This window comes from Poecilia mexicana, unplaced genomic scaffold, assembly GCF_051168715.1.
Source record: "Poecilia mexicana isolate PSO_F unplaced genomic scaffold, ASM5116871v1 scaffold_1, whole genome shotgun sequence".
NCBI lineage: Eukaryota > Metazoa > Chordata > Actinopteri > Cyprinodontiformes > Poeciliidae > Poecilia > Poecilia mexicana.
The window spans coordinates 13,666,439-13,679,361 of NW_028263370.1; the positions used below are offsets into that span (position 1 = coordinate 13,666,439).

The following is a 12,923-nucleotide window of genomic DNA, read 5'->3' on the forward strand; positions in this document are numbered from 1 at the left end:
TCTGCATTAGTTGACATCTTGATAAAATTGCAACTTAGCTAAATGTAGTAATACAATCTGCCTTTTTTTCCTCTGAAAACTAATGCAAAAACAATCCAATCCTGCACATCAGTTATGACATAAGCATAAAAAAGAAAACTCATTTTACTTCTCCTCTGCTAAGGAAGATGCGTAAATAACGGTGTATAAATAATGCTTTCAGGAAACACTTTAATAACCATTTCAATGTGATGCTCAACATCCAATTCATTGTTTGTATTCAGCCTCAGAAACAGTTTTTCCCCAAAGTCACACGTCAAAGATTCCCTGATTCCTAAAATTACTCATTTATTTTTATCTGATGAAGTCTGTCGTAGTCAACATCTCATTTAAAGAAGAAAAATAAACTTGCAATTATCCTTTTTTTTTTTTTTTTTTTTTTTTTTTACAGCAGTTGGCATTACTTTACCAATATTAAGCCAAAAAATAATAATAAATACAAATTTTAAATAATTTCAACACTGGATTTGATTTAACAGAGCAACAGTAGCGTTTCACATCAATGGGAGGCCAAGTCCAACACAGCTGCAGCTTCCTGACCGAATGTTTCCCAGAGGAAGTGATTAACATGCTGTCACTTGCCAAATGGTAGAATTGACATATTCTAATCATTAAAAGGTAGGAAAAACCAAGCAGAGAGGAGGCCGCGGAGGTGTGCTTGGACTTGGCCGGGAAGAAGCAGTTAGACAGTGTTGAACATGCAGTAAAAATGTAATGGGTGAAAATATTACAAGGAGGGAACATAAACATCTAAATCAAAGCTGGAAACTCAACAAGCAAGTCAACCCAATCCTAACTCCCACAACCCCCCCAAAAAAAAGTTCATAAATGGGCTGTTAAAAAAAAAATTACTTCTGAATTTTTAATGTACAAAGACGCGATTAGTGATTTCAAAAAAGGGGTTCTGTGTGTTTTCCCTGATGGAAGCAGCAAAGCCCCCTCTGTTCGCCTCCTCTGAGTGAGTCCGACCAGACTTCCTCTCCAACCTGCAGTCACACCACCCACTCGCTCGTCACGGGAATCAAACGTACAGCCAGCCACTCGCACATCAGCATCCACCAAGCCGAGATTCCGTTTCATCACTTCCTGTGATCTTTGCGCAAGGAATCTGTGTGGGCCGCATGGATGGAAGCAGATCCTGAAGACTCACGCACAAGCATACACTCACACAGGGAAATAAAAACACACACACACACACAAAAAAAAGAAACAGCTCTCATCCACTGTTAACTCAGTGCATTCGTTCGCCATTGATCTCTCTCCATGACTTCATTTCCCTTTGTGGCTGCGGTGCTCCCATGTGCTTTTGGCAGTCGTACGGAGGCCTGGCAGGGCCACATAGTCATTCTGGAAGCGTGAGTTTGGTGTCCTCTGTCTTTTCCTCTCCCCCTGCGTGGTGAAGAAGGCATCCTGAAAGCGCATACTTGAGGCTGTCGACTAGAAATCAAGACATGACAGGAAACAAGTGAGTAAAAGGTTCCACTTGGCTTTTCCACCTTTATAGGGTCTGACCTATGGTGTGACTTCCTAATACTTACAAGTCTACGCTTCACCTTTTTAGGAAGATCTTCATTTAAAGTGTAGATATCTTCTCTTTTGGCCAGCACCTGAGATCCATCTTCAAACTCCACCTGAGTAAAACAAAAACAGGGGTTTGAAAGATGTTTTGTGTTTTTAAATGATTTAAGGTTTCACTGTGCAAATCTGAGGGGTGTAAGTGCAAACAGATCACTTGCCATTTACACATAATTTATACCGAATCACCAGATCCTGTCACTTCAAGCAAGAAAGAAAGAAGAAAAGAAAAAACAAACAAGAAAGAACGCAATTAAGAAAGAGCAGCAAAGAAAGAAAGAAAGAAAGAAAGAAGCAAAGAAAGAAAGAAAGAGAAAAAGAAAAGCCCTTTACAAGTTAGATTCCAAGAACATTTCCCATATAAACATAAAAAATACTGAAAAAAATATAATAATTCAAAGAAATTACACTGCAGATAGCTGCGAATTAGGAATGCGCGTAAACAAATAGGTTTAGTTTTCTCTTAAAAAGGTCAAAAGTGTTTGAAGCTCTCACAAACTGTTGAAGCACATTTCACCATTTCTGTCCCACAGACTCAGAGCCTCTCTGCCCTTTAGATTTAAATCGAAAAGATTGAACAACCAGTAAACCCTCAGGTACCTACTATAGGAACATGTTGGTGATGTAAACCTGATGGGTATAAAAGTGTCTGACCATGTAGGGATCCATATGTATTACTGGGTACGTTATACTGGGATTCAAAACAGCCCGTTTCAACTTCGTTGCAACCCAAAGCAGAAGAGCAACAGAGTGATGTACCGTAATTGGAAACCTGCACCTTACTTAACCCTTACTTGCCCGTTCACTTTTAAACATAAAGTGTCCTGTTCAGGAAGAGTAACTTTTGGAAGCGAGGCCGAGGCTAAAGCTGTGCCAAATTTAAACCCACCTTGACAATGGAAAATTCTTGTTCAAGCTTCAGGAAAAAAAAAAAAAAAAAATTCTGACCCACGTCCAGCAGAGAAAGTGCGTCATAGAAGCATTTGTGCATAACTAATGCTTGACGCCCGGCTCACTAAATAAAGCTCTAAGTGGAAGCCCTGAGACCCTGAGCAAGGTGAATAATTCAGTGAGTTTGAATAATGCAGATTGGCACCTCCTTTTCATCATCCTCTGCTTCTCACCTTCTTCTCTTTTCTTGACCTATTTTCTACCACTGTCTCTCTGACTGCCTTCCTCTCTCACTGTCACAACTTCTCCTTCCCCAGTGATCTCCTTCCGTTTCTCGCTCTGCCTCTCGGTTCAGATGCCGAGGGGACCCTGACGACGTCAGAGGAGTCGCGATGACATGGGCGTCGAGGGACTTCAAGAAGTCCAGCTCTTCGCTTTGACCTACAGCTCTTGCTGTTGTCGACTGTCTTTGGCAGATTAAGAGTTTTCTGGAGCTGGTTGTGGGTGTGTACCTGGTACATGTAGGAAACGTTGGATCCCAGGTATTTAGCGCCATAGAAAAGCCCATCAGGCCACTTCACTTGAACAGCTTCCCCGACTTCAGGAGGACCAAAGTTCACACAGTCTCTACTCTGGAAGCATAAGAGGAAATCATCAGATACGTACGTGGCAGTCTCAAGGTCTCCTAATTTTAGAGGTGAGATGTGAACGACCAATTATCTTCATTTTTCAGTTTAAATCTGCATAATCAAGACGTTTCAGCTGGAGACGTGTCTCAGCTTGTTTAAAGCTACTTTTAAACAAATTGAGAAAATCTCAGAAATAACTCAGTAAAAAAAAAAAAAATCTGTTTTTTAAGGAGGTAGATAATCACAAGGTCTACTGGGGATTACATGCATCTGGAGATGTAAATCAACATCCAGTTTGTGTTAGCCAATACCTTTAATAAATATGATAGAGACCTTTTTGAAATTATACAGCAACGACGTGCAACATCTCATCGACCTTTTCGAAGGAAAGTTGTACGGTACCAGGTTGTAGCAGTGATGCTAATTTCCACCCTGCACAAGCTCATGCTAATCAAGCATATAAATAAGATTTGAGCAATCATGAGAGTAGGTCTGAGAATAAACATTCACTTGTTATGTATGATAGCAAAATCAGCAGGAGAGGTTTTCTTTTGTTTTTTTGGGGGGTTTTTTTCAAAACAAGCTACTTCATTTGAAAGAGCTCGTTGCCAGTAACACTCTGGTAACCTGTTTAGATTTAGAATTTATTTCTCGCCCCCTTTTTGCTTAAACAAATTCTCACAATCTGTCATTTTGTCAAGAGAAATAATTTGTGTAAACCAAACCGACCTAAAATGGGAAATATTTAGACCGATTTCATGTCAGACAGTGACAAAGAGGCTATGTGTCTTTTTATAAAGTCTATATATTTGGTTTTAATTACATATAAAAACTAAAATGTACAAGTTCCTGAAAAAACTAAATCAGCTAATCCTATGTTATATTAGCTAATAAAAAATGGAAAAGAAATGGATTTCATAGAAATATGGACAGCCTTCACTGGGAAAAGTAGTAAAATATAAAGGGGGAAGGAATTTAACCTTTTTCAGCACACCAATATTGTTTTCATGCTTCATTTTTCAGCGTATTGTGTTTACGCTTATAAAATCTGCATGGGAAACCTTGGAAAGTTTGGAATATGCTCAGTAGGTTTAGTTTTTTTTCTCGGTGAACTTATAAAAAGCTTCAGTACCAAACAGTTTTCATGCCTGTGGGATTTCTGACAAGCTTTAAAAGAAGTGAGCCTCTTTTTTTTTCTGAACCACACACAAAGCACTTTTAAAGCCATCCGCAAAATACTAGGTTTAATCCAAAATTGCTACTTCAAGTGTACAGATATATATAAAAAAAAAAAATAAAATAAAAAAAAAAATGAAAATACATGCTAAATATTTGGGTGATTCTAATTCAATCAAAATTAGTTGGATGTAACACACATCCTGATCCAGACAGTTGTGATCAATGTCACTCAGCAGGTCTCTGATTTTTTTTTTTTAGCTTTTTTTTTTTTTTTTTAGACCAATAACTGTTTAACAAACAATCCACAAAGAGGTTTCTAATAAAAGAATACCTTTCAACTGGATATTTTTGTTTGTCAAGACTAAAAGTGCTAATAAATGGACATATCAGATCTCGGATCTTAATGGATCCGATATGACGTCTCACAAACGAGAGGATCAAATTAAAGAAACCCTCACCACAATGTCCTCGGGGTAGGTGTCGTTGGAGAACGAGCCGTCGTCAAACATGACCTCGTAGAAGGTCTGCGATGTGATCTCGGTCACTTTGGAGCTGTAGTAACGCAGGTTTTTGTGTTTGGAGATCACCGTCTGGCCCAGTGAGATGGGAGGTTGGCACAACCGCTGGTTCTGGTAGGAACAGGAAGAGAACAGGGTGTGCTGTTAAAAATGTATGAGTTTCACGTCCATTGCAAATCTGAAATCTATTATATGTCAATGATATTTTTTTATCTATTCAATGGCTGTGTGTTGACTTGAGCTGCTGTTGACCCACATAAACAGAAGTAATTGATGTTTTCTTGAAAGATGAAGATGTTTTTAAATCTATTCACAAACGGTATAATTTGTGGTTAAATGTTCCGCCCGATCTGGGATTTCAAGTCACGAAGAAAGTTCAAGTTTTTCCAGTTTAAGGATTTACTCCTCGGGCCATTGAGGAATAAATATTTTATTATATAAACAAGCCGCTGCAGTTACAGTAAACATCGCAACTTCAGATGAACCAAACACTGCACAGACTGCTTTCTGAAGGGTCAAAAGCAGCCGTTTGCTGATCTTCTGCTGCCTGAGAAGCAATCTGAGAAGAGTTCAGGGCCCTTTCCAAACTGTACGACTTCCATCATGCAACAAGGAGGAGGATTGTTAAAGGACGCAGCCAAGACGGTTTTCAGTCGTCTCAACAGAGGACATCACAGCAAATCTTTCTCCGATATAGTAGTTTTATTTTTTTTTTACAAATAAATATTAGAAAAAAAAAGTGTGCCATGCCTTTGTATTGATCAAATATTTTATAGAAAAAAACTTTTTGGTACAATTAGAGCTGTAGGCCTTTTGTTACACGTTTTCCCCCTCTTTCCAAATAAACATCTCAAACTCAGTCAAACTGGATAGAGATGTTGACGGCGTCGCTTGAACCTGGTTTGATTGAAACCACTCCACTGTAGCTCGGTCTGTAAGGTTAAAGCCGTCTTGTCGGAAAGAAGGCGAAGTCTTTTGCAGCCTCAAGAAAGGCTTTCCTCCATCAAATGTTTTTCACTCATCTTCCAGGGTCAGATCAACTTTCCTACATTAATGAAAAACCTCTCAACAGCATGATACTGCCGCAACCATGTTTCAGCCTGTATCCCTGAGGCTCCTCTGGAGTTAACCAGGGTCTCTTGGCTGCTTCTCTGATTCATCCTCTTTAGACAGAATCCTAAAATCCAATGTTAATCATTTAGAGAGGTAGATCTGCCATGTTTGTATACGATTAGGCGCGCCGGACCATTTTCCAAGACAATTTCATTGCCTATACTAAAAAGTAGCATCTGACTGTTATTCAGGGTTACTTTCTTATTTAAAAGGGTTCCTTCTACCCGGCACGTTAGCTTCAGTGGACAGTCATGTCTTGGTAGAGCTACTCTTTGTTTTGTTTCAAAGGACGGATTGAACAGTAAAACATTAGAGGAACAAACCCTGGGGTATTGATTCAATTTGTTTCATTCTCCAAGCACAGCTGGATTTATTCTGAAGGCTGTTCATTGCACTGAAATTTATTAAAGGGCATGAAAGTAAATGAGACCACATAGAAATGCATGTAACAGATTTTTATTTCTAATAAATGTATCTGTATAATAAAGTTCAGAAACGGCACCATCAACTAGTCCATGCAACTACATTTTGAGGTAAACATAAACACACAAAATGCATTAATGTTCATCGCAGGCTGTATTAAACTCATTCTGACCTGATGACAACCCAAAACGGATATGTCCTGATGCATAATATTTTTACCATTACAGTCACATCGACCCCAACATTAAAACCCCAGCGATTAAGGCCGACTTGCACCTAAACTTAGCAGAGTTTAATTCAGCAATGCGGCCAACATTTTTGCAAAACTAAACAGCCTAGGAGTTGTTCGACTCCTGCCTGTTTCTTATTGAACACAGCGCGGGTCTCATCCGCTGCAGTGAACCGCTATCCTGCAACTTACAGCAGACGAACTCCGTGATTGATGTCTGTGGCAGGTGACTGACACCACATACGGCCAGTCGTCTGGCTCCATGGTGACACCAGCAGCATGGGCACAGGTCACATGGAAGGAGGTGGGACAGCGGCCACATGAGCACTGGATACAGGCGCCCGCCTGCCGCTTCCCTGCACAGCGGCTGCGACAATAGATGCATTTCTGTAAACACACACAGACGATACCCAAGCCGTCAGTCCCACAGTTTGAACCTTGGTTTTGCACTAAAAGAAGAATTAGAATTTTTAAAAAAATACATTTTTACTGTCTAACCTGCTTGCACAGGCTAGGAATTGACATTCTTTGCTGAAATTTTCAGTGCTGATAAAAATTATATGATACAATTAACAACGATAAACACCAAACAGAAGTAAAGTGCAATATAGAACTACAGGAGGGTGCTGTAATCTGGAACAAGGATCAACACGTAAAAGTGAGAATCAGTTCACTAGTTGACAGGAGATCACAAGAAGCAATAATTAAAGTTTTCTTTATTATTCAGACTAGGATTTTCATTGTCATCATTAGTAATAGGCATAAAACAAAAATCTTGTGACTAACCTTTCTGTGTGCAGGATAAATGCATCCTAACTTCAAAAGTCACACATGACATGTAAAGCATGTTAAATAATAAAAATAAAAAAGCCAAACCAGAGCATTATGGTCACATTAGGAAAACATATATATGCCAATAATCTTGGTAGACATTGTGACAGTGATATGACTTGTGATAATTAAACAAATAATTGAAAAGTGTTTTGTCTTTCTGCTCTGGGTTCATAGCAAACATAAAATCCAAATAAAGAGTTGTCTATCAAGCTGTTTGGGGGAAAAAAATAAACATTTCGGTAACACTTTATTTGAAGGGGGTTGAATAAGACTGTCATGACACTGTCATAAACATGACATAACACCTGTCATGAACATGAATAAGCCTTCATGAATATTTATGACTGTTGTCATAAAGTGTCATTCAGTAAATTATGACACTTTTAATACAAAGTTGACATTATTCAAAATGTCTTTGTTATGACAACTTGACATTAACCAATAAATCATTACTGTTTAAACTTTACCTTTAATAACATAAAGTTACCTGATTTTTTAAGTGCAATCAGTAATACTTTTATAACAAATTTATATCAGTAATGATTTCTTGGTTAATGTCAAGTTGTCATAACAAAGACATTTTGAATAAAGTCAACTTTGTATTAAAAATGTCATAATTTACCGAATGACTCTTTATGACAACAGTCATAAATATTCATGAAGGCTTATTCATGTTCATGACAGTGTTATGTCAGTCTTATTCAACCCCCTTCAAATAAAGTGTTACCAACATTTCCATCTCAACATTTTTCTGACAGAGATGCTCCTAAAATAAAAAAAATACATATATAAAAATTACATCTCCCCAATGGTCAGTTGTTAAATATGGACAAAATGTGCATGACGAAATAAAATACAGTGCCTATAAAAAGTATTTTTTATACTTTTTTTTTTTTTTTTTTGCTGTACAGCTGTTCATAAATACAAGACAATGTCATTCAATAGATTCAAATTACTGGTTTAGTTTAATACAAAGAGGCACCAAAATAAATGAATCGGGTTAAAGCAGAGTTTAAAGGTTTCCAGAACAGACCGTGTGTATTCAACACTGTTGAGATTTATCCTGCAGCTTTTTTTGCACTAAGTGGCCCATCAAGTTAAATTTCTCACCACTGTGGCAGTGGCCTCTGTCTCTCCCACAGAGCCACTCCTCCTTCTCTTCTTGGGGGGGGGGAAACAAAAAAAACTGATGACACCCTCCCATTATAACCCTACATGTTTGCCGCTCCTCTTTCACCGCTTTCACACAGACCTCCCATCACACTCCATTTCTTTAAAACACTCATCTGTGCTCTACTTTTCACTTCACTTACCTGCTTTCTGCCTTCCCTCTTGCGGTGTGGTAATGTAATTTATGCATTAACCAAATCCCTGGAAAGTCATTTTGAGCCATCTGTAGATGCTATTTTGATATTTTTTTTTTTGGAGGGGGTGGGGGGTTAGGAAAAGAATGAGTTGTGCCTGCAAGTGACGTGAAATAGAAATTAGCTGACGTGTAAATAGTTATTTTTCAGAAGGTAAAAATAAAAGAAAAACTGTCCTATATTGAGAGGGAACATGTACCATGCTGTGGAAGAGAAATTGCCCACTGACCGACTTCTGTTTTTGCTTTTCTGGTTCGCTTAAATGTTTCAGCTCAGGATGATGTCTTCAACGCAGCAGTCACAGGTTTGAGTCCAGACCTGATGACCTTCACGCATGTCTTCCCCCTCTCTCATTACTCACCGACCACTCTTGAATAAAGGGCAATCAAATTGTTAAAAAATGTTTTTAAGCTTTAATAAATTAAATTATGATTTCATATAGGACAAAATAACCTTCCAGGAATTTGGATTTGTCCAGGATGTTTTTGCGTCCTTATTAACAAATGAATTAAGTCTGATTAACCAAACGTTTTGGTTCCATTTTACAAGCCACATCCGGGCTTCATTTACTGCCAGGAATCACATATGCAGAAGCTGGTCTGGCAACACAAAGCAAACTAAGAGCTCAGAAAGCAACACTATCATCTGCTATTTAAGAGCAGATGAGAAACAATGCAGTTAACACTTATCAGTCTGGAATGGTAGATATATATAAAGAAATTATGAAGCTTCAGGGGGAAAAACAAACTTTTCTCCCAACTCTGCTATCTGTCACACCTCTGAAATCAATCCCCTCTGTTAATCCCTTTGAAAAAAAAAAATCAATAACTGATCTAATTAGTGCATCAAGACAGAATTAATTAAATCTGTATGCCCTCTGCAGCAGCAGTGGATTCATCTTCCCAATTACCAGCTAATCAGTTCATTTAACTATCAGTTAAGTATCAGGAGATACTGTGAAGAGAGACTTTCTTCTTTTTCTCTTGTGAGATGAAGTAAAAGGCAACATAAAGGCCTAATATAAGCTGGATGATGAAAATCCTAATGGTTTTTTTTTTTTTATATAATGAGGCCTCTCATTTCCTAGCTCCTCATTCTCTCAGATGAAGGACGAAGCGATTCTTGATGACTAACTTGACCTACATTTTAATGAAGTCTTTTCCCATACCTGCTCCGTTATGGACAGCAAAGTCAAGGCAAAGTGGCCCCTGTGTCAACATTCATCCACTGAATACAGCTTGACAAGATTCTTACTGACAGCGCAATCTTCATTATGCGCAAATTCCGAGATAAATTGGTACAATAGTTAAAAACCAACTCGGATGCGAAGATAAAGGACAGTAAACATAATAGCGTTTTAAGGATATTTTCCCAGTGCTTGTTCCTTCTGCTAAGTTCATCTGGTGGCTGTGTTGAGCCATGCGTTAAGAACATTCCCACGGTAAATTATGAATGCCCAAGTCTGCGTGTGTTGCGGTGAATTATGAATGCATTGGGCTGCTGTGGCGACAGCAGGTCCAAAGCAAACTTCAAAACATGTGGCGAGTGGGAGGAACATTCAAATATAGAAAGTGGACGGTATATAAAGGTAAAATATTCAATGAAATCTAAAAAGAAAAGACTAAATCTGTGTTATGTGATCATTTTTCATCAAATTATTTAGAAGAAAAGTGTTTGAAAAGTGTGACGAATTTTCAGCTTAGTCATCTTTTATCACATACTACCTTGGATTTCATACAATTTTTTTTTTAATCTGCAACAGCCGGTCTTCCACTGTTCAGAAAGCCTTAATGTTAGCTATTTCTAATTATAAGTGAAGTGTTCGGAAAAGAACTCAAGAAAAGCTGAGAAGTATAAGGAACTATTTAAAATGAAACTGAACAGCCAACATATCTCTATAGAAAATAACTGTTTTGTTTTGTGAGCCCTTAGCCTCCATCAGTCATAGAATACACTAAGCATTAAAATGTTAGCACAATATCTGAACTCTTAGAGTTAAGGTTAGCATCTAAAGTCTATTGGAAATACACACAGACACTGCTATTCACCGAACTATGGCTTACCTTTCTAATTGCTAAAAAATAAGATACTATGGAGAGCTGACACTGTCAACTCGTTTAAATGTTTTAGCCAACCCCGCTTTCTTTTCTTAAACAGAAATTTCTCTAAAATAAATAATTATTGAAAATATATTTTAAATGCCATTTGTCCTGTGGGGCTGAAATAAACTTCCATAAAACTGAGACACTGATCAGTTTTGTTTCAATTTGACTGGTTTTCTGTGACAGCCTTTTTAACAAAACAGTGACTGGTGGATTTCTAGTTACTCCCACAAAATACATTTTCTCCAGTAACATAAAAGTTCTCAGAGCAAAAGTGACTGCACAGTTTGAAAAGGCATTCATTTTCAACCAGTTTCATTCAAATGAAATGCATAAATCTAAATGCCAAGGTAAAATAAAACGTTCCCAGAAACGGCATTTTGAAATGTTCAGGGCGGTGGTGTCCAGAGTTAGTCTTCGAGGGTCAGTTTCCTGTTGCTTTTAATATTTCCATGATTCAACAGATCTGAATTAAATGAACGAGTCATTAGCAGACTCTCTGCACAGATTGACGGCCTGCTGAGGAGGCAATTCAGACACGTGAAACAACTGTGTTCATCCAGCAACACTGGGAGTTTAATCTATGATCATCATACTGCGAGGAATTTGACTGAGTCACATTAATGAAGGGATCCAAGACTCCTTTTAAATCTGTTACGTCTCTGTTACACAATTATAGTCTGTTGGACAACACAGATCTGATTAAAAATGACAACTATTACTAATGTGCATACCAAAAACATCTGGTAAAAGTGTTGCTCATGTCTTTTTAATCTAGTTTGCCATAGTTGGAATGGACTGGATTGAGAGTGGCAAGTAATAATAAGTAAGTACAAAACAAAAACACACTGTCATAGAAAATTCAAAAACTGAAGCTGAGGGGAAAATATTAATCCTTTATATTTATCCTCAGACTATTTATTTATTTATTTATTTATTTATTTATTTATTTATTTATTTATTTATTTATTTATTTATTTAATTTATTGCTAATTTTCTTTTTTGTCAACATATTTTACTTGGTAACAAATGCGATGTATGCATGATGCACACAAGTAAAAGGTAAAGTTTTTAATAACTAAAAAAGGAGCAGGTAAACACAAAATGTACTCCACTAAGAGTCAGTACAAATAGTGTAATCTGGCCGCTAAACCCAAGAAGGTCCCGGCAGTACGCTCGCCAAATTGTTGTGTCAAAAGCGTTTATGAGCTTCACGCCCGCCCAGTCTGGCCTTTAATGCTTATTTTGGAAGTGAAAAAAAATAAATAAATCACTTTATGGTCAGCATTCCCTAACCTAAATGAGTCTTAATTTCAGTGCGGTGTGAGAAAATATAAAGTACATTCTGAGTAATGTCGCTCGGATCCGTCTGCATCACTGTAGTAATAAAACCTATGAAATCATGAATAAACCTTTATGTTAGGAGCTCACATTGTTTGCCTTGCAAAAGAAAGTATTTTTCAAGTGAGAGCTCCATAAATCTGACATAATACGATACTTCAAAGAGCAAGTAATGCTCTGCCTTTGAATCTATTTTATCGTTTGAACTTCACTTTATTGTTCAGAAACTGTGGCTGTAATTTAACTAGCTTTATCACATTTCTGTTATTCATCCTATATTGGGAAGCACTTCACACACACACACCTCGCGCTCTGCTGAGCCATCGTGGTTCCCGCAGAACAGAGGTAACTTGCGTCAACATGTCAGCTCTGCTGAGACACACTTCTGATGTCTCATTAAGCAAACACACAACAAATGCTAGAAATAATACACCACATAGAAAGCCCTCCCCACATCACCCTGCTTTGCCATTCCCATCAACTAGTAGTTAATTATCTAGCTTTGATTGCAGGCATGTTCATTTCACATTGTTAATTAGGATTGTGAATACTTCCTTAATTAGACCAGACCAGTCCTCAAGGACACTCTGCGTGTTTCTCTCTCTCTCTCTGTGTGTGTGTGTGTGTGTGTGTGTGTGTGTGTGTGTGCGTGTGTGTGTGTGTGTGGTGTGTGTGTGTGTGTGTGT

General features: G+C 37.9%; 1 protein-coding gene across 2 annotated transcripts in view; it reads right to left on the bottom strand.

The window, feature by feature from the left end:
• Positions 1-193: 193 nt before the first annotated feature.
• kdm4c (lysine (K)-specific demethylase 4C) overlaps positions 194-12,923 on the bottom strand; it is a 32,916-nt gene continuing 20,186 nt past the window's right edge. The window contains exons 18-22 of one of the 2 annotated variants that reach the window (XM_088004875.1): positions 6,789-6,983; positions 4,772-4,942; positions 3,018-3,137; positions 1,593-1,670; positions 194-1,476 (exon numbers count right to left, since the gene is read on the bottom strand). In XM_088004875.1, the coding sequence (XP_087861001.1) occupies positions 1,309-1,476; positions 1,593-1,670; positions 3,018-3,137; positions 4,772-4,942; positions 6,789-6,983 (732 nt within the window). In that variant the 3' untranslated portion in view covers positions 194-1,308. Of the gene's footprint in view, positions 1,477-1,577; positions 1,671-3,017; positions 3,138-4,771; positions 4,943-6,788; positions 6,984-12,923 lie in introns of both variants that reach the window. The other variant, XM_088004870.1, reaches the window with a different exon arrangement.